This window comes from Phyllostomus hastatus, unplaced genomic scaffold (assembly GCF_019186645.2).
Source record: "Phyllostomus hastatus isolate PE091 unplaced genomic scaffold, TTU_PhHast_1.1 phas_scaffold_129, whole genome shotgun sequence".
In the NCBI taxonomy this organism is placed as follows: Eukaryota; Metazoa; Chordata; class Mammalia; order Chiroptera; family Phyllostomidae; genus Phyllostomus; species Phyllostomus hastatus.
Window position 1 is genome coordinate 14,496,971 of NW_025334009.1, and position 22,245 is coordinate 14,519,215.

Consider the following 22,245-nt stretch of genomic DNA (forward strand, 5'->3'; position numbering starts at 1 on the left):
GGTTCTTTGCCTCAGCCAGTCACTCTGTGCCCAGGTGTCTAGTCCAAATATGTTTTTCTCACACGTATTTTTAGAGCATTACTCAACAAAGATGTGCTAAACTCATACTCTGTGCGAGTTGCTCCATATGGTGCTTTGGGGGATGCAAAGACATCGAGGTAGCTCTGCGGCTACCTCGCCATCCGCTGGAGAGCAGGAGGCTGCACCGAGGGAAGGACGGCACCAGCTGGTGTAGCGCAGGGCGGGGGTCTGAGCTATTTCCTGGCCCTCTGCCTGGCAGCTCAGAGGGGAAGCAATTACAGCCTCAGGGAATGACCACGCCAGGGCCACTCCCTGAGTAGGAATGTCCCTGTTACAGGCAGTAAGTAGTGGCCTTCCTGCCTGGCTCTCACCATGGAGTGAGAGGGATGCTTATGTAGTCTCTGGGTCCCCAGTACCCAGCAGGGAGCCTGGCACACAGCTGCCTGTGACCTTTTATTGAATTACTCAAGGAGCAGTTGAAGCTTCGTAGTGAGAGATGTCCCAAGACAAATCTGGGCTCTCACTAGGAATGGAGGTGTTCTCCCATGTAAAAGGCCAAGAAGGGGAAGTTAGATGAGCCGTGAACCGAGGCTCCAATGTGGTGGCCAGTGCCATGGACACCTGCCCCCGGCCCTTGCTGGACAAACAGAGCAACTTCAGAATACACGTCCGAGGTTCACCATCATCATCACCGCTCTGGGTGGGCCTTTACGGATTCAGCACCCCCCTTACCCACAGTTCCACAATCCACAATTTCAGTTACCCACAGTCAACCATGGCCCGAAAATATTCCGTGGAAAACTCCAGACACAACTCCAGTTTTAAACTGCATGCGGTCTGTGCACTGTGGTGGAATCTCATGCCATCCCGTTCCATCCCACCTGGAGTGTGAATCGTCCCTTTGTCCAGCATCTCCTCGCAGTGCTGTCTCAGTTGTCAGATCAACAGTCACAGTGTCATAGTGCATGTGCTCAAGTCACCCTCATGTTACTTAATAGTGGCCCCAAGGCACAAGAGTAGTGAAGCTGGCAATTTGGATGTGCCAAAGAGAAGCCAGAGAGTGCTTTCTCTAAGTGACAAGGCACGTGTATGCCTATGCATAGGGACAAACACGGTATGTGTCAGTGCTGCTTGAAGTTTCAAGCACCCACTGGGGGTCTTGGAACAAATGCCCCATGGAGGAGGGGGTCTACTGTATCAAAGTGTCCTCACGTATTTTATCTCATTCAGTCCTTACAGCAGGTTGGTGGGCTCGGGTGGGATCACCCTTGTGAGTGCTGCTGAGGAATTTAAGGTCAAGACTTGCTTGGTCTGGGTTCTACGTCAGGGGCAGAGTCTGTCCCCTCCCTCCATCTCCAGGGAGCTGAATGTCCTTTTGCATTCCTCAGGTTCCATCTTTTCCACCATTCTAGCAATGGCTCTGAATCAAACACCAAAATCGGGGATTTGGGATTAAAAGCTCTAGTGACTCAACCCCCTTTCTGCAGAGGCAGAACTCGGAGCCTTTGGTGGGGGCAGCCTGGCCTGCAAGGGAGAGAGAAAGCTGTGGTTTGGGAAGTGTGCCTCTTTCCAGGGCAATGTGATTCTTCCCAAAATCTGTGTCACTTCACACACTGTTGGAGTCTCGTCTGATGCTGGTGTTTCGTATCCCAGTTTGCTTTTCCTAGGAATCAGGGCTGGAACACAAAGACACTCAAAGCCTTTGCCTCCCCACCCCAGCTCATTGCCCCGTTTCCCCGTTGCAGGGTCTGATTTCCAACCTGACCCTCAACTCCAACATCCTCACGGACTGGATGATGTTCCCGCTGGACACCGAGAACGCAGTGTGCCACCTGGGGGGCTGGCATGGCAATGACAATGACAGACACTGCTCTAGGAAAGCCTGTGCCCGCAGCTCATCGAACTATACAGTCCCAGCCTTCTATGTGGGAAACTTCTCCATTCCCAGTGGGATCCCGGACCTGCCCCAGGACACCTTCATCCAGTTTCCTGGATGGACCAAGGTACGTGTCTCCACAGAAAGTGCTGGAATTCAAGCCTCAAAAGTCTGGTGTTTAGTGTTTGAGAAAGAATCCAAAGGAGCTGCTAATGAGATGCCATGCGGCAGTTTTGGGAGTGGAGGATTTTCTGCGTTAGCTGACCCCTTCCTCCGGGGTGGGGCCACAGCAGATCTTCGGGGATTCAAGGGCCAGCTTAGAGGTGGCATCGTCTACCCCGTTTTCATGGACTGACAACTTCCTTTAATGCAAGATGGCTTTTCTGCTTCCTCTAGGAAAACTCATAGCCCCTTTGGATATCGATTATGAGGGGCGCTTCCCCTTTATTCTGAAGCCAATCTGGCCCAGGCAGAGGGGTGACTCTCTGGGAGAGCCTGTTTTTCTCCTGTCTACACCTGCCTGCAAACTCCTATCACACCCCCACCTTGATATGACCCCGTGCCCTGGGGGCATCCACCGTGTCTGTAGGACCCTCAGCTCTTTTTTGGACATTCTTCTTTATTCTTTGAAGACATCAGAATGCCTTCCTTCACTGTCATTTTCTCTACTTCAAGTCCTCTTTTCATCTTCAATAACCTTACCATCGCTCAGTTATTCATTCAAAAGAGTTCTTTTCAGTGGCTACCAAACGTCAAACTTTGTGCTGGGCGCTAAGGGTGTAGTACAACAGTACAGGGGGAGGCACAAGTAGGTTTACAGTTGTGAGTATGCAAAACACAGAGCTCATTTTTATTAGTACTTATTATTATTATTATTATTATTATATTATTTTCCATACAAACAACTGTAAACTTCCTTTTGCCCCACCTTATAGATATAATCAGATATGGTCCTTGCCCTCGGGGAACTTACGGCCTGGGTGGGGAGCACGACCAAATCAGGTAATAGCCCAAAGTGAGTGGTAAAACTGTAGCTGCAATGGATACTAAGAAGAGATGTGGGGGTTGATAATAACTGGGGCATTTGACCTCGGCAGGGAGATTAGAGAAGCCATACTTGGGGGAAGTGGTGCTTGAGAGATATGAAGGATGAGTAGGAATTAACATGGCAAAAAGGGGAGGGGAACGAGTTCCGGGCAGAGCCGATAATGTGTGCAAAGGCCACGTGCTTCAAGGGGGAAACAGGGAATACGAGGAAGGGCCCACATGTGTGAAACACAGAGAAAGGGGAGTGTGGTTCAGAGAAGAGGAGAGAAAGTGGGGAGACACCAGATTGGAATGGGCCAATGACATCACATCACAGTTTTGTCTTTATGTTGAGAGCCATTGAAGCAGGAGAGTGACAGGACGTGACTGTGATGTGACTAGCATCTCCCACCCCGGTCCGCACAACGGGCTGGGTGAGGGTATGTGTGAATGCAGGGAAAGTGGATCACAATCTCCTTGACAGACGGGGAAGATGGAGAGGACGTCAACTACTGGGGAGATGTTTGCAGTTAAATCAGTAAGATGTAATGATGGATTGGATGTGGGGGTTTAAAGAAAAGAGTCGTATCCCAGATGACTCTTAGGTTGCAGACTTGCAGCTGGACAGGTGGTACCATTTACCGAAAGAAGAAATTTTGGAAGAAAAGACTTGGGCTGGGACAGTGAGATCATGAGTTTGGACTTGGACACACCGAGTGTGGGAAGCCTTGGAGGACAGCTCTGAGAAGGTACTGGAGGAGGGCCGGGAATGCAGAGGAGGGATCTGGGCTGGTACACGTACACGCTCATTGGCGTATGGGCGTTCGCTGAAGATGTGGGGTGAATGAGGTCCTCTGAAAAGAGGGAATGCAGAAGGAGAGAAGAGGATCCAAGGCTGATCTTTGAGCGACACAAACGTGACAGAGAGTGAGGAAGAGAGACCAAAGAAGCAGAAGGAAAGCGGGCGTCTGTGCGGCCTAGAGGACAAGTGAAAGGAAGGCAGGAGCACTTCCGCTGGGTTTGGCTGCACGGAGGTCCCTGGGACCCTCTGGGAAGTGTGGTGCCAGTGGAGCGAAGCGTCTGCAAGCCAGGCTGCGTGCCCCGGGGGAGTGTAGGGTAAGGAAGTGAACACATGAACAAAAGTGTGGATACTTGAATATGAACATTCTTTTTGAAAAGTTTAACTCTGAAAAACAGAAAAAAATATGTCAGTAGCTGGGAGAGGAGAGGGCAAAACATACACGTGGAGTGTGTTTAATAAATGCCCTTTATAACTTTTTGCTTTTTAAATGTTTATGGAAATATATTTTCATTATCATTCTGTCCGAATATTTTCTGATTTCCCTGATTATCTCTTCTTTGACCCATAGATTATTTAGAAATGAGATGTTTAATTTTCATATATTTGTGGGGGGGTTTCTAGCATATTTTATTTTTATTAATTTCTAATTTAATTCCGCTATAAAAGTTTTAGATGAAGGAGAAAAATCTTTATGACCTTGGGTTAGGCAAAGACTTTTTAGATTTGATGTCTAAAGCATGACCTCCAAAGGGGAAAACTAGTGAATCAGGCTTCATTAAAATTAAAAATGTTTTCTCTTTAAAAGAAGTCATTAAGAAAATAAAAATCCAAGCCACAGATTGGGAGAAATTCTTTTCAAATCATATATCTAACAAAGGACTTTTATCTGGAGTATATAAAGAATTCTCACAACTCAGTAATAGGAAGACACACAACCCAAAGAAAAAAATGGGCAAAAGACTTGAATAAACATTCCACCAAAGAAGCTATGCCAATGATTGATAAGTATATGAAAAGACAATTAATAGCCAATATCATTAATCATTAGGGAAGTATAAATTCAAACCACAGTGAAGTACCACTTCACACTCACTGGAATGGCTATAATAATAACAGGTGGATAATAGCAAGTGTTGGCAAGGATGTAGAGCAATGGGAACACTCCTACATTGTTTGTGAGAATGTAAAATGGTACAATGGGAATGTAAGATGGACCACAATTTGAAAGTCTGTTGAAATATTAAACATAGAATCACCATTGAACTCAGCAATTCCACTCCTAAGTATATATTCAAGAAAAATAAAAACATGTCCACCCAAAGACTTAACTGTGAATATTCTTAGCAGCATTATTCCTAGTAACCAAAAACTGGAAACAATTCAAATGTCCATCAACTAATGAATGGATAAATAATGTATGCCATACAATGGAATAACATTCTGCAATAAAAAGGAACGGACTACTGATACATGCTGCAACAAGCATAGATCTGAAAAACACTGCGCTAAGTAAAAGAAGCCAGACATAAAAGACCACATCTGGTACGATTCGATTTATGTGAAATGTTCAGAAAAGGCAAATGTGTGGAGACAGAAAGTGGATGAATAGTTGCCAGGGCTCACGGCACGGATGGAGAGTGACTACATGGGTATGGGATTTCTTTGGGGAGTAATGGAAATGTTCCAGAGTTAAACTGTGGTGATGGTTCCATAATCTTCAATTTATTGAGACCCAGCATGTGTTACATTTTGGTGGGCATACCTCTAGAATGTTAAGGTCTAATATCTTCCCTCCGGCCAAGTGTTTCTCTCGCACAAACTCTCATGCCTCCCAAGCCTGCTCTTGGATCTTCCTGCTGACCTGAAACTTTCTACCATTAAGGCTATGGTTCCTCCCTACCCAGCCCAGACATCATCACTTTCCTTTTTTAAGGGCCATCTATCCCTGGCCCCCTTGCCCTTCCCCTCTGTTTCTGTGCTTATCCTCCATCTTTAGGGGGTCTCCACTGGCCTTTGCTGGTTCACTGGTAGCTGGGGACTGCTAGTGAAAAAGCAGTCCCCAGTTGGAGGGGACCTCTCCAACGGATTCGTCAGGGCCCAGATCCTCTCACTGTCTCCATCCTCTGGTGGCCCCCACCTTGCCCAGGAGTCCCTGGTCTGTCTCTTCCCCCTCCTCAGAGGCCTTTTCTAACCTTCATCACTCTCCTTAGGCCAGTTTATTCTTCCTCCCGCCTCCTCCTCTGAGAACTCACCCTCCTTGACTGCTATCAGGTGTAACTCCTTTGTTCCCTCCGCTTCCTGTCAGACTTATCTCTCTACCTCCACCCTCACTTCCTGCCCAGTGGCCTCTAGGAGGAAGTCTAAGCTCTGAATCCCCTCCCCACCTTCTTCCCCCAGGTCAAGATCCTGTTCTCGTACTTCCTCCTGCGTGTGTCAGCCTTTCTGTCTTCTCTGCCAGGCCCCACATTGCAGCCAAGAAATGATATCTGGGGTCTCTACGACCTAACAACAAAGTGAAGCCCTCCTTGGATGTCCCCACTCTAGCCAGTAGGCTCGTTCTTATTCCCTTGCTCCCTCTTTTTCTCCCCTCCTTCCTTTTCTCCTTCTCCGCATGTCTTGCTGTGCCGCTGAGTCTTCTGTTTCCCTTGTTCATGCTTTCTCACTCTCTCTCTCTGCCCATGTAGCACCACGTATTCCTCTGTCAAGACTGACATTGACCCCCCTAGGAAACCTTCCTAGCCCCTTAGTGCAGGGCTAATTCTGCCCTCCTGAGAGCCCCTCTACGCCCCACCTGGACTCAGCACCATGATGCTTCGTCACACTTAGGTTGACACCCCAGTTACAGCCACTGGGTCATAAGCTTCATGAGGGGCATTTTTTAAGTGCTCAGCGTATTCACCATCCTGCCCTCCTCCTGGGCCTGGGTGCTCTGTAAATGCTTTCTGGCGAACAGGTGCACCAATGCCTGTGCTGCTGAACCCTGGGAAGAGAGCAAATGGGAGTGCTGAGGGGCTTTGCTGGGTGCTGTGGATACAGGGCCAAGGCAAATGAGAAGACCCAAGCCCAAATCACTGCTCAGTGAGTGGTACCAATGTAGTGCCTTAAGGGAAGGAACTTTCCAGAAATGTGAAGCAGAAAGAGAACATGTCTGTTACAGGGATTATCAGAAGGGACGAGTAGCTCAGACAGAGCTTGAAACAGACCTGAAGGGTAGAAAGCCCTTCATCAGAATCAGAGGGATTTTTGTCAGGGAAGGAATTTCAGGTGCGAGAATAGTAGAAGCGAAGGTACAGAAATGGAAAAACAGGGGACATTTTGGAGGTCAGAGGGGGTTCACCTTGGCCAGGTCATGTAGGTGTCACACCAAGAGTCCCAGAGCCAGGCTCCTCTCAGCAGTTTAGAAACGCTATCTCCATGATCATTAAGAGTGACACATGTGGTAGGATGTTATATCATTATCTCCTGTTTGCCGATGAGCAGATAGAGGCTCAGAGAGCTGGGTATCTAGTATAAGGTACGGAAGTGGGTAGTGGAACAGTTCCCCGAGCCCCAGGTCTGTCTGACGTGAAGGCAAATGTGAAAAGGCAGGGAGGCAGGTAGCACTGAACAAGGCCTCAAAGGTCAACGAGGAGCTTGGACTAATTATCCAGGCAGAGGCTCTTGACTGATTTCAACAGTCTGATGAGGGATCTGCGCCTTCATATCTGAAAGGTACACATAAACGATGTTCGTGAATGTATCGGAGGGTTCAGAACCCCAAAAGTCCATCTAATTCATATGCCCACTCAAAAACTGGTATATAAATGTTCACACCAGCATTATCCAAAACGGTCAAAAGGACTTCCAGTCAAGATGGAGGCGTAGGTAGATACGTTTCACCTCCTCACGGAACCACAAGAAGAATTACAACTAACATCAAAACAAATAACACTCAGAACTACCAGAAAATGGACGTCCAGCAACCAAGGATTTAAAGAAGCCACATTTATCCAGATGGGTAGGAGGGGCAAAGAGGTGGAGTCGAGGTGAACAGGTGAGGAGACATGGTATGGCACAGAAAGGTGGTGGCAGTGGTGGAACAGGTGGTCCCACATTCATGTGTGATGGATAAAAATCAAGAGGGATACCTCAGGAGCCAGTGGTCCCAGCCCCAGGCCAGACTACACAGGGTGCCAGCGCTGGGAAGATAAAGTTCCATAACTTCTGGCTGCAAAAACCAGTGGGGGTTTGGGCAGCAAAAGAAACTGCTGGTTTCTCCAGAGAGTCCATTTAAAGGGCCCACACAGATTTAGAACGTACACAAACCCACCTACTCTGGCATTCACCACCAAGGCAAGTGCTGGAAGAGCACCAGTTGCAGGGGAAGTGGGGGAAGTGGCTGGAAAGGGGCGAGTGCCCAGCAAACCTCCAGAAGACAGGCAGTGGCACTGTCCCCTCTCCAAATCCTCCCCACACACAGAGCCACAAAGTGGTGAGGCAGGTTGCCCTGTCCTGGCAAATACCTAAGGCTCTACCCCATATAACTTAACAGGTGCGCCAAGACGGGGAGTCAGATCAGCTCTACCTAATACACAGAAACAAACACAGGGCGGCTGCCAAATTGAGGAGACAAAGAAATATGGCTCAAATGAAAGATCAGAACAAAACCCCAGAAAAAGAACTAAATGAAATGGAGATTAGCAACCTATCAGATGCAGAGTTCAAAACACTGGTAATGAGGTGCTCAGAGAACTCATTGAGTATGGCAACAACATAAAGAAAGAAATGAAAGTTATACTAAGTGAAATAAAGAAAAATCCACAGAGAACCAACAGTAAGGGAAGGAAGCTGGGAATCAAATCAATGATTTGGGACATAAGGAAGAAATAAACATTTAACCAGAATGGAAAAAAGAAACAATTCAAAAAAATGAGGAGAGCATAAGAAGACTCTGGGACATCTCCAAAAGTGCCAACACCTGAATCATAGGGATGCCAGAAAGAGAACAGAAAAAGCAAGAAATTGAAAACTTACTTTAAAAAATAGTGAAAGAATACTTCCTTAATTTGGTAAAGGAAATAGACATACAAGTCCAGGAAGCACAGAGAGTCCCAAACAAGTTGGACTCAAAGAGGCCCACACAAAGATATATCATAATTAAAATGCCAAAGGTTAAAGATAAAGAGAGCATATTAAAAGCAGCAAGAGAAAAGCAGAGAGTTGCCTACTGAGGAGTTACCATAAGACTATCAGCTGATTTCTCAAAAGAAACTTTGCAGGCTAGAAGGGTCTGGCAAAAAGTATTCAAAGTGGTGAAAAACAAGGACCTTCAACCTAGATTACTCTATCCAGCAAAGCTATTATTTAGAATGGAAGGGCAGATAAAGTGCTTCCCAGACAAGGTAAAGCTAAGGAGTTCATCATCACCAAGCCATTATCACATGAAATGTTAAAGAGATTTATCTAAGAAACAGAAGAAGATCAAAACTATGAACATTAAAATGACAACAAACACCTATCAACAACTGAATCTAAAAAATTAAAAAAAAATTAAACTAAGCAAACAACCAGAACAGGAACAGAATCATAGGTATGGAGATCATTTGGAGGGTTATCAGCTGGTAGGGGGAAGGGGGAGAGTGGGGGAAAGATGCAGGCAATAAGAAACATAATTGTGAGGTACAAAATAGACAGGGGGATGTTAAGTATAGTATAGGAAATGGAGGAGCCAAAGAACTTACATGCACAACCCATGGAGGGGGTAGCGATTGCTGGAGGGAAGCAGGGTACTGGGCAGAGGGGGGCAAAAGGGGAAAAGTTGGGAAATTGTAATAGTATAATCAATAAAAAATACTTTAAAAATGTCCGAAAGGTGGAAAAACCCAAATGTCCTACAACTAATGAGTGAATAGACAGAATGTGGTATATCCATATAATGGAATATCATTCAGCAATAAAAAGCACTGAAGTCCTCATACATTGTACAACACGGATGAACCTTGAAAACATGTTAAAGGAAAGAAGGCAGTCACAAACCATACGTATGGTATGATTCCATTTATATGAAATGTCCAGAATTGACAAATCTATAGGCACTGGAAGATTAGTGGTTGCCTAGGGCAGGGAAAGGGGAGAAGGGGAGGGAGGGGAATCACTGCTAAAGGGTGCAGGGTTTGTTTTTGGAGTGATGAAAATATTCTAGAATTGATTGTGGTGATAGTTACATAGCTCTGTAGTATACTAAAAACCACTAAGTCACGCCATTTAAATGAATGAATTGTATGGATGTGAATTTTATCTCAACAAAGCTTTAAAACGCACATATCCATCCACAGGATTTGCAGATCTCGGCTGCATAGACCTTGAGAGGAGAGGACATATTTACACGCAGCACACCTAGACCAGAGCATCTGTGTTTTCTTTCATTCGCTGGCCCGCAGTGGTCCTTGGTGGTGAGGACTGCCTCAGACCAGCTCCTGGGGTTCTGAGTGATCGGGACACGCAGAACAGACAGACCTCACTGCCCTACAGGGCCCTGAGTTCTGACTTCTGGGGGAATGAGCACTTGGGCAGCTGTGGGGAGGGGGGAAGGACGGAATGACCATTTCTCAGACTCTGCAGGCAGGCTAACCCTCTTCCATCAGGACGGCCCTACGGGGCTCCTGTCCCCAGCCTCCTGGCTTACACTATTGACTTGCTATAAAGGAACTCCCGTATTTTGCCGTGTATAATGCACATCCACATGTTTGGCCCACGCTTTCAGGGGGAGAAAAAATCTTTCGTTTTTAATTGAAAAAAAAATCAATTATTTATTTATTTATATTTAGATACTTGTTTTTTGTATTATAAAGGAATTTTAGCATTTGCTTTTTAACATATTATGGTACAAGAAATTTTATCTAACAGATAATTACAAAACACAAGAACAGATACAAGGTATTTCAGATATAACCCACGTATAATGCACATCCTTATTTTTCCCTCAAAAATTTGGGCAAAGAGTGTACATTATACACGGCAAACATACGGGACTTTGATTTCGTGAATGTAGTCATGGTAAGAGTGATTCGTGAGATAAAAAAAATCACTTCTGATTACTTTGGCTTTACTTGAGTCAGATGTGGCTTTCTGATTAAATGCCTGAACTTAGCTGGGATTTCAGTGGGGTGATCGGGCATGTTTTGCTGTATCCAAGTGACACAGGCCAGCACGTGCCTACATAGGACCCTTGTCTGACTGCAAACTCCCTGAGATAGGCAGTGGTCTATCTGTGTTCCACCAGTACACTGACATTTGGACTGTGTACCTCTCCTCCAGGTGGGTGCCAGTAAACCTCGTATTAACATCTCCTGCAGCCTTCCTGCATGCTTTAGCCGCTTGTGGGTGTCGGTGTGTGACAGAGCATGGCCAATGTCTCCTCACCCAGAATGATGCTTTTAAATCAGAATCAAAATAGAATACTGACTACAAGCAGTTTTATTTTTAAAGGCAAACATTACCTCTTTCGAGATAATGTTCGAGATAAAAAATCATGAACTAAAGAATTCAGCACAAAGGGCTGGCAAAAATCCCTTTTGTCACCAGCCCTCTCCTGAGGCCTGGTCACCAAAAGATCAGAGGGTTGGTGTGTTGGGATGGGGGGCTAGAAATGGACCTCTGTAAAAACTCTAGAACAAGGAGACTTGGGGAGCTTTGGGCCAGTGAACCACCCAGGTGCTGGGAGGTGCACCTGAAGAGGGTCACAAGCTCCACACCCCACCCCCATACCTTGCCCTATGCATCTCTCCCCTCTGGCCATTCCTGAGTTGTATCCTTTACAATAAACTCCTAAATGTAAGTAAAATATTTTCTTGAGTCCTTTGAGCCATTCTAGCAAATTACTAAACCTAAGGAGGGGGCTTGGGGAACCCCCAATTTATAGCATGTTGTTCAGAAGCACGGGTGGCTTGAGCTTTGCCACTGGTGTCTGAGTGGGAGCCGTCTTGGGGGACGGAGCCCTTTAACTTGCGGGGTCTGACTTCAGCATTAGGTAGATGGTGTCAGAAGTGAATTGTTGGACTCCCCATTGGTGTCAAAGAATTGGAGAGCTGTCAAGGTCAAAAAAAAAAAAAACCATCTCAGAGAGAGTGCAGTGTGGCGTGGCAGCAAATGCAATTGAAAAGATGGTTTTGTGGTCTCGTGGACCACAGAGTGTGGACAGGACCTTGAGAACTTTGTAGAACTGGGGAGGCTTTAAGCATCAAAGTGTGTGAATGGATAGGGCCACCGTGTGCAGCAGGTACGTACCAGGGGAAGTGCTTGAGGATTGAGGACCAGGATTGAGGGCTCAGTCCCCGGTCGGGGGTGCATTCAGGAGTCAACCAATGAATGCGTGGGTGGGTTGAGCAATGAATTAATGTTTCTCTCTCTCTCTCTCTCTCTCTCACACACACACACACACACATCAATAGATAAAAATTTAAAAAAAGGAAAAGCAAGATTTGCTGAAGGATTAGTTGTGGTGGTGGAGAAAACGAGTGAAGGAGACTCCGGAGTCGGAGGGGCGGGGCTGTCAGTGTCGGAGGCGGGGGAGACTGCGGGGAGCCGGCCAAGGGTCGGGAGCTCGGTTTCCGGCATGTTCAGTCTCAGGCACTTACTCCCCAGTCAAGAGGAGCTATCCATTCTTGGCCATCAATCCAAGAGGTGGCCATAAAATCTGGAAACATAGCAAAATAATAAATAAAGCTGCATTCAATACAATGAAATAACATCACCCATGTTTTCAGACCTTCGGGCCATTCCTATAGAAAAAGCCTGTCGGTCTTTAGGAGTCTGTGTACATCCGGTGGTGGGTTTAATGGAGGTTACAGGCAGGTGTTCAGCGCTCGTGGGGGACTGCAGAGGTGAGGAACCTGTCCCAGGTGTGCCGCTATTAGGAAAAGGTCATAACCAGTAGAACTGACTCTGAAGCTGGTCCTGCCAAGGCCACCAGCACCTACGTGATAGTATGTTCCCTGGATATTTCTCAGGCCTTGACCTCTCAGCATGTGACATCTGACATGAGTAACCACTCCCTCCCTTGAAATGCTTCTCCTGGCTTTTGTGACCACACTTCTCTTGGTTTTTCTTCCCCCAGTTTGTTCCTTCTTGGGCACCTCTTTCAGTTTCCATGTTTCAGATCTCAGGGCTTGACTCTGGGCCCCCTTCTTACATTTTCAAGGGATATCAGCCCCACAGATGTTGTGGTAACACCCAACTCAGCACTTCTGAGGACCCGGAGCAAAACATCCAACCGCCTATCATCGGAGGTCTCCTAAGCACCTTCAGCCTGATACATATAAAACAGAACTGTTCCTCCTCATTACCCCTGCAACTGCTTTTCTCCTGGAGAAGTGGTCCGGGGAGAAAGGTTGCAGCTGGCGCCTTAATGTAACAGTGGGGATGGAGGGCAGGGAGGGTCCTACTGGGGACAGTAATAGTAACAGCCACGTCATTGAGAGCTCACTGCATGCCAGTCACTGCGCGGAGTGCTCGCACGTGTCCTGTCACTCAGTCAAGTCATTCACAGCAACCCTGAGAGGGGCACAAACACACGGAGGGAGCCCTCACGAGATTTGGCGGCTGATTAGTGGAAGAGGAACTGACTGGGTTTTGGCAACGGGTTTGCCACCAGAACACAGGCGTCACGAAAAGCAACACTCGATCAAAGCCAGAGAGGGAAAGGAGAAGACTCACAGCACCATCGTGGTCACTGGACACGTGGATTCTGGCAAGCCACTCCAATATTCAATGGGTTTAAAACACCCATTTATTCCCCTTATTTTTTAAAGATTTTTAAAATTTATTTATTTATTTGTTATTTATTTATTTATTTTTAGAAAGGGGAGAAGGTGGGGAGAAAGAGAGGGACAGAAACATCTTACCTGGCCCACAACCCAGGCATGTGCCCTGACTGGGACTCAAACCCGAGACCTTAAGGGTTCACAGGCTGGCGCTCAACCCACGGAGCCACACCAGCCAGGGCCAGCTCATCTTTTTGAGGGTTGTCAGAATGGGTGGTTCTTCTGCTGGTCTCCGTGGGTGTGTCCTTCTAGTCAGGGGTGGGGCTCTGCTCCTAGGTGTTAGCTAGCTGACTGTCTGCTGAGGGTACGGAGAACACTGGGCCGTCTCTCTCATCACCCAGCAAGCTAGCTGAGGCTCTCCTCCACGTGGTGACTGGCAGGGTTCAAAGAAAGAATACAGGTGTGTGAAGCTTCTTAAGGTTCAAGTCATCATTTGTGTGTCCCTTATTCCGTGTTCTTTGGCCACCAGAAGTCATTACACCATCTCCCTCCAAGGGATGGAGAAACGGATTCTGCCCCCTCCCTGATAAGGGGCAGCTGCAGAGAATTGCGGGCATTTTTGCAATCTGCCACAGGTCTTAGTACCATTTGACCCTACTTTCATTCTGAATTTGAGGTGATTTTTAAACTTTTCTGGACTGATATACACTTGTTCTTCCCCCTACCATTTCCATCTAATTTGTTGTTTCTTGTCACAAGTCCTGTGAACTTGGAAACTAGATAATCAGACTGCTTTCTATACATATACATCAATTTAGTGACAAAACTTGAATTGTGTGTGAGCAGGAGTAAGCCGGCTCTGAGTGAAGGAGGGCACCTCTGGTTTTTAGTGCATGGACTTTATGACAAATATATGTCTGCCCGGAAGCGGTTTTTGCTCACCAGCTCTTAGCTTTTTGTTCATATGTGAGGTGCTATGATGACTAGTGTTAAGCAAAGTACTCCATTCACAAAATCAAGAAATGGCCCCAGCTGGTGTGGTTCGGTGAGTTGAGTGCCAGCCTGCGACCAATGGGTTGCAGGTTCGATTCCCAGTCAGGGCACATGCCTGGGTTACAGGCTGGGTCCCCAGTGGGGGGTACTCGAGAGGCAACTACACATTGATGTTTCTCTCTCTCGTTCTCCCTCCCTTCCCCTCTCTCTAAAAATAAATAGATAAAATCTTTTTTTAAAAATCAAGAAATGATGGAACTTTTTCAAATTGCAAAGGAAAGGAATTTACATTTGGGGTTCGATGAGGGGAAGAAGTGATTCATCTTTTTATGCTAATATTTTAGGTTTTCATGGCTTCAGTGCTATATAGAGAAACCATAAAAATGTTTTCACTCTGGTGCTGTGGATCAAAGAGGAAGCAAAAGAGTGGGTTGTGCATCAGCTACAGACCCCTTTGGGCTGAGGGGAAGAATTCATTTCCTCCTGGGTGCTGCAGTGAGATTTATCTAACATCTTATCTAAGCAAGCCCTTCACTGTTTTACCTTTCTAAAAAAAATTCTGTTTTTCTTTTCTTTCTCCCAAGTTAGCATCACAATTGCCCATGAACTGTGTGTGATAAGAGCCCTTTAACCTTGAGAAGTGGACCTCTGTCTTTTGATTTGAACTTCTCCAAGTGTCTAAGTGCCTTCTTTCCGAATATGATAAAATCAACATTGAGCCCGAATTTCTTGTTTTTAATAAAACTCAGCCAAATTTTCAAGAACTTTAAACTGTCACTTAAATCAGCATTGGAACGTGTGAAAGGACTGACTTTTCTAGAGAATTTAAAACAGACAGACATCTATCTGTCTGATTAATTAAATAGGTCAAGCATTTCCCGGAACCGAACATTTATACTATTATCACCTCAGTAATAATAGCAAAGAGTGGGAAGCCTGTCAAGTGTCAAGCCATGGTCAGAGAAAGTCAGGCGTCGTCATGAGACTATCAGCTGGGACAGCCCCAGGAAGCCCCAAAAGCCACTGCGTGGCCCCCACGGCGCTCACCCTGTGAATTCAGAGTGTGTCTACTTTTACATGGCATTTACCAGCATGTGCTTCCTCGCCCTCCCACCAATAACTTCAGCATGATTTCTTAAGAGAATCAAAAGTCAGAGTGTATATATTCTTTTTTTAAATGACCGTGCTAATCAAGGAGGAGTGCAAATATTTCATTTTTCTTCCAGTAAACAGTGTTCTCTAAAACTCTTGCCCTGGCTGGTGTGGCTCAGTGGATTGAGCACTGGCCTGTGAATGGAAAGGTTGCTGGTTTGATCCCCAGTCAGGGCACGTGCTTGGGTTGCAGGCCAGGTTCCTAGTAAGGGGCGTGTGAGAGGCAACCACACATTCATGTTTCTCTCACACATCGATGTTTCTCTTCCTTTCTTTCCCTCTTCCCCTCTCTCTGAAAATGAATACCGTACTTAAAAAAATAATAAAATAAAACTCTTAAGCAGATCAGAGAAACAAACACAAAGTATATTTTCAGTAGGGCTTTGTGTCAGCTCATAGGTGAATCTTTTCTCAGGCAGATCAACCAGTATTATCGGATGAGTGTGCTAGATGTATACTTAATATCACTCTGCTGTGTGCTGAGAGTCTCACCTCAGACAAGATGGGCAAAGCCTTCCTTTCATAGAGCCCGTGCTGGAAATAGCTGATAAATCAGTAACCAGACAAATGATATGAACCTCAAACAATGACGAAAACTAGGAAAAAATGGAGAGATTAAAGGGGTGGTGAGGGACTTGGAGCGGAAGGCCCAGTACCAAGGACGGTGACCATGGATTGAGACCTGGGCTGTCAGGAGGCTTCCTGTCTGGGGAACCATCATGAGGAATAGTTGACGTGTTAAAGGAATGGGGGCAAGTTCAGCGGGGAGCTGAGTGAGCAAGGGGCCGAGTGGAAGAGGCAGGGCGGAGAGGAGCAAGGCATGGGTCTGTGGGCCATGGTATGGAGATAGGAGGCAGGCGTGCATGAAGATCACCCGCGTCTCACTTGGCCGCCATGTGGAGCCTGGGGTTCCAGGAGGCCTGCGAGGACGCTGCGGGCCTCTCGGGCAGCAGTGGGGACGACTTGCTCTGGAGGGCCGGCTGTGAGGCTGGGGAGAAGCGGAGAGACTGTGGTCTGAAGGTGAAATTACAGGCGCTTCACCCTGCCTCAGCCTTACGGTAGCCGCTGGCTACATGTGGCTTTTGTTTCAATTGAAAGAGAAAATTCCATTCCTTCCTCCCACCGGCCGCATTGCAGGTGCTCACAGCTACTCTGTGGGGCCGCACGGGACGTCCCATCGGCACAGAAAGTCCTGTTGAACAGCGATGCCTGCGGGCTGTGTGCCTACGACCTGCTCTTTCCAAATTCGTCATTCCTCTCGCTCTTGGAAGGGCAACCCAACTGCCATAAATTTCATTGACTGTCCCTTGCTTAAAAGCTGCGTGTGAAGGGAAATTTTGTCCTGAAGAAGTTCCTAGCTCTGGAGAGCTAACCGAGGCCCAGGGAGACATGACCGTGGATTTGGGGAATGTTGGAGGGAAGGTGAGAGGCATGAGCCCACGAATGGGGGAGTCGTGGGGGTGAGTCAGAGTCCGAGCAGCCAGAGTCCGTATGGCTGCTGGGGGCTCCCAATGGGCCGCAGGTGATAATGTTGGGGAGGGAAAGAACAACTGGAACGGAAGATGCGGTGTCCAGAATTAAGGGAGTGATGAGGAGAAAAATAGTGTCAACTTTGATCAATAACTAGGAGCGACGGTTTGGGGTTGTGTCTGTCGGTCACAGTGCAGTCTGGGGAGTGGGGCCGCCGGGACTGTTCACCGGGAGTTAGAGTTTGGCAGAGCGGACAGAGCATCAGATGGGGAACACTGCCTGACCCACCTGTGCTGGGCAAGTCGGCACCTCTGGGGACTCTCAGGAGCAAGTCCTGCCACCTAAGTGGCACTTGGGGGAGCTCACAGGGAAGGCTGTGGGACTGGTGCCCTGGGAAGCTGCTGCACTGTTGGTCAGCAGAACAGCCTTCACGAAGACGAGCTGGACATGGAGCAGAGGAGACCATGGTCCTGCCAGTGCTGGGCACAGCCGTGACAACCCTCAAGCTCAAGGGCTGCTGCTTCCCTGCTGCTTCCCAATCTCGAGGTCCTCTTTCGGCCAGCTCTGGCCCAGAACCCTCGGGTGGAGGGGATTTAGGGAAATGTCGCCAGTCTTCCAGGGTGGTATGACTCAACTCAAGAGCTGTGAGGGAGAAGGAACCAAACCTCAACTTTCTTCACCTCACTCTTGGTTGAAGAGTTGGTTTGGCCCTTGCCGGGAACACAGCGTGGCGTCCATGGCGCACAAGCCATTCCTCGTGGGCGGCTCACAGAATCCTCCTCCCCACCCCACCCCCCACCGCTAATCTACCTCTGAACGCATCTCCCCCCTTGACCACAAAAGTGATGTTGCTGTTCGTTAATCCTGTGAAAACAAGGCGCCGGCAGATGTCAAACTGATAAAAACCTGGTAAAGCTGTCATTGTGCCTCCTTTCAGGATGGATCAAGATAACGTGTCCCGTGGTTCAAAAAAACAAGAGTAAAGTGGTTCTGGGTACTGTGAAACTGTCATCCTTTTTCTAAATGACTGAATCCAAACGATAGGCGGTTTTTAATCAGCGGCCGGCTTTTGTGGGTACGGGAAGGCCCGGGTTGTTTCATCACATCGTGTGAGGAGAGCCACAGCTCACCGAGCACTTCCCCGGGGCTGGCCCTGCGCTGGCATGCTCTGCGTCCTCCTGTCCTCTATGTCCCCAATTGCTGGCGTGAGCTGGGACCTGCCCAACGTCAGACAGCCAGGAAGTGGTGGGACTAAGCTTTGAACCCAGCTAGGAAATGCAGAGGGAGCTGGAATAAAGGGCATCCCTGGAAGCTGAAAACAATACCCCAAGCTGAGCAACGAAGCAGCTGTAAGGTAAGGGACCGCAGCTGTGACAAGGAGCATGCTAGGTATCAGGGCTCAGCAAGTGACAGTTGGACCTCCTCCAGGGTTTCCCCCCCGCCATTACAGATGCTCCTCGACTTACATTGGGGTTATACCCCAATAAACCCATCGTGAGTTGAAAATCTTGTACGTTGAAAATGCATTCAGAATACCTGCCCTACTGAACAGCGTGGCTTAGCCTAGCCTCTTACACGTGCTCAGAACACTCACATTAGCCTACAGGTGGGCAAAGTCATCTAACACAAAGCCTATTTTATGATAACATCTTATGTAATGTATGACGTGCGTTGCTCTAGCACAATTCATAAAGTCAAAAAATCGTAAGTTGAACCACCCTAAGTGGGACACTGTCTGTATTTGGACCACCGTGGGGAGGAATTTCTTTATTTCTTCCTCCCTCCCTCCCTCCCTTCTTTCTCCCTTTATTCCTTCCTTCTTTCTTCTCCTACATATTCTTCCCTTCTCTCTCTCCTGTGCATGATTGCCCCTCCTTTGCTCTCTTTCCTTGTGATAGAATGTTCCATCTCTCCAGCCAGCAGCTGTGTCCCACCCTCTGAGCGGATGCTAACACCTGCGGAGAGGCCGTGTGGACACACCCAACCATCGGTGCTCTCCTTCAGGAGGTTCTCTGCTCTCAGCTTTGTAGCGGAAGCGGCTTCTCCTGTTCACAGAAATTGCCTTTGCAGCCCGTAGGGTCCCCTCTGCTTCTTGAAGCAAGCGTGCTGCTCTCACCCTGATGTTGGTGCAAAAACCAGTAATACAGACACCCAAGTGGGCGGCCCCTGTCTCTCCCCCCACCACCCCCACATCCTTCTGGAGGGGTTGTTTGGGGACGGCCTCTGGGGCCTGTGTGTTCTCAGGCTGCAGGCCCTGTGCTCACCTTGTGCACAGTGACAGCGTGGTCAGGACCCGCCTCTAGGAGCAGGGCACAGAGAAGGAAAGCTCACCTCCTTGAGGAGGCCATTTGTCATTGTCTCTGCACAGAAGCGTCAGGGAGAGGCTGGTCTGTGGAGACAGGCAGTCCTCCAGGACCCAGGATGAACTTCAGACACTTGGCAACGCTGCCACAGTGCTGTCCAGCACTGACGTGTGACCGCCAAAGCCAGGCAGAGGGACCAAACACGTATTTTCCTGAAGTGGAAGTGGGCATTTGGGGCAACTTGTAGTTTCTCCCACCCAGCCCCTGCCCGACATGGCCAGCCATCCCCGCAGAATGCTGGACCCCGGGCTGGCCTCAGCTGTGGTGGAGCGTGCCTGCGCGGGGGCGTTTCCTGCCTCTGCGGCTGCTGGCGTGTCCTGGCATCAAGGTGCTCCTGTTCCTCAGGATCCCTGCAGCCGGGGTTGATGGTTTCTCTCTTTCTCTCTCTCTCCAGGGTCAGGTGTGGATTAATGGCTTCAACCTCGGTCGCTACTGGCCAGCACGGGGCCCCCAGATGACCTTGTTTGTGCCACAGCACATCCTGGTGGCATCAGGCCCAAACACCATCGTAGTGCTAGAACTGGAACGCGCACCCTGCGGTGACAGCCCCCCAGAACTGTGTGCTGTGGAGTTCGTGGACAAGCCGGTTATCAGTGCAGCTGTGACCTACAACCCTCTCTTTCAAGACCTGCCTGACCCAGACTCCTGACAAGAACATGGTGCAAGCCTGTGTGATTCTTTGCAGCGCCAGCCTGTCACATACCTCCCATGTCCCCTTGCACTGGCAACATTCACTGGAGACTTTGGTCGGAAAAGAGATTTAGCTTGTGCATTTTCACCTGAGGCTTCCCTGCCACTTCACAGTGACTGACCCACCCCTGCGGAGCCATGTGAGGGGTGGGGGTGGTAGCACAGGAGCACACGGGTGCATCTGCAGAGCTGGAACGGAAGCTTTCGAGGTGTTTCTGATTTTTATTCTGGAAGAATCATGTTGTCTTTTTTAAAAATAAATTTTGCATTCATAAGGTTACTGTTTTTGACGTTGAGCAGGTATTAAGTTATGGTTCTGATTTAGATCATAACTAGACTTGAGTGGGCTGAAGAAGCCACTTCACTCACTCGAGGTTCAAAGGCATGGAAAATCGTCTTGGTTTGATCTAGTGGACTGCCGCTTTTCTGATCCCTATTTGAAGTTTGAGCCCATTTTGTGTGTTCCAATGTAGCAACCGCATCTCTCCACATGCTTAACACAGGCCTTCACACATGTCAGTAGTCACACATACACATGAGTGCATATGCTACATCCGTGCAAGGTGTTGTATGATACACGTGCCTTGCCCAGGGCGGGAGCTCTCTGTCATTGCACACTGTGCTATACCCCACCCAGTTCTGTGTATATTATATATTTAGTACACTCGTCCCTCACAAGGATTGCCCTTTTCCCCAATTTACCAGGACACACAGCTATAAGTGGTAGGGATAGGGTTCGAACCCAGGTCCTCTGGCTCTAGTGTCCAGACACACATTTCGGACGTAATATATCAACACGGGCTTACGTTCCCATAGGAAAGGATTGGAACAACATCAACAAAAACATTCATGTGACCCTATCTGAGTGCTCGTTCAAGAGATTGCTCACTTTTTATTTTTTGCTTACCTGTGTTTTAAATCCGTTACGGAGAAGATATACTTTATTTTAAGGGAGGGAGAAAGGAAAGATATTGATGCTAACCTACACCGTGTTTCCATGGTAGTGTATTTTCCCCCCTCTCACAGACATCAGGAGTGAAGATCGGGGAGTCGACAGGGAGTTTGCAGACCAGCTGCGCCAGCTGCAGGAGTTGAGGCAAACCGAGACTGGAACTTGACGTAGGACTATTTTCCATAGCATCTTTTTCTCAACGTCCTGCATCACGTGATGTTTGGGCGTCCCCCAGGATGAAGAGGGGCTGCGTGAACCCAGGCCTCATTTCATTGCTCTTCCTTCCATGGCTAAGTTACCAAATATGTGCAAAGTGACGCTCAACAGCTGTGCACAGTGGTAAGCTTTGGAAAGAAACGTGAGATGATTCCTTTTAGAGCATTCTGTGCGTAGGTAAACTGCACCTCCCCTAGTAGACCAGTGCAGCATCTCCAGAAGGTGCAGGCAGTGAAGCTGGATCACCTGGTTGAGGGTGCATGTCCATTCTCCCGTCTGACCCTCAGAGCCACACTCTGAGGTCGGCAGCAGCGAGCCCGTTCTACAGATGAAACCATTTCAAGCTACAGCGAGAGGCGGAGTTGGGTTCTAATCTGGTCTGTGCCCACCCAAAGCCAGAGTGTGGTGGTGTCAGAGCGATGCAATCTTTTGGATTCTCCCCCTTTCTACAGCACATTCCTGCCCTTTTCCAGGGTGTCATGTTCTGGAAAACAGGATGTTAATACATAAATAGTACCACCCCGGACTCTGCTCCCAACCCGTCAACTCTCTAGGCTTCCTCTGAGGGGCGTATGTTAACCTTCTACAGTGTCATTCTCAAAACGTGATGTTCCTTTTACCCTTCCTGATTTCTGAACTCTGTGTATGGATGCTGCCTTTGGAAATAGTAAAGGCAGTACAACCACTATGGAAAACAGTATGGAACTTTCTCAGAAAACTAAAAATGGATCTGCCTTTTGACCCAGCAATTCCATGCTGGGATTATATCCTAAGAACCCTGAAACACCAATCCAAAAGAACCTATGCACCTCAGTGTTCATAGCAGCACAATTTACAATAGTCAAATGCTGGAAGCAACCTAGGTGTCCATCAGTAAATGAATGGATCAAAAAACTGTGGTACATTTACACAATGGAATTCTATGTAGCAGAAAGAAGGAGCTC

At 47.9% G+C, this 22,245-nt stretch overlaps 1 protein-coding gene across 1 annotated transcript in view; it reads left to right on the forward strand.

Annotated features, from left to right (window-relative positions):
- The window catches only part of GLB1 (galactosidase beta 1), a 75,148-nt gene extending 54,735 nt beyond the window's left edge, over nucleotides 1-20,413 (forward strand). The window contains exons 15-16 of the mRNA XM_045857379.1: nucleotides 1,767-2,024; nucleotides 19,838-20,413. Coding sequence (XP_045713335.1) covers nucleotides 1,767-2,024; nucleotides 19,838-20,092 — 513 coding nt within the window. The 3' untranslated portion in view covers nucleotides 20,093-20,413. The remainder of the gene's footprint in view (nucleotides 1-1,766; nucleotides 2,025-19,837) is intronic.
- The last annotated feature ends 1,832 nt before the right edge of the window (nucleotides 20,414-22,245 follow it).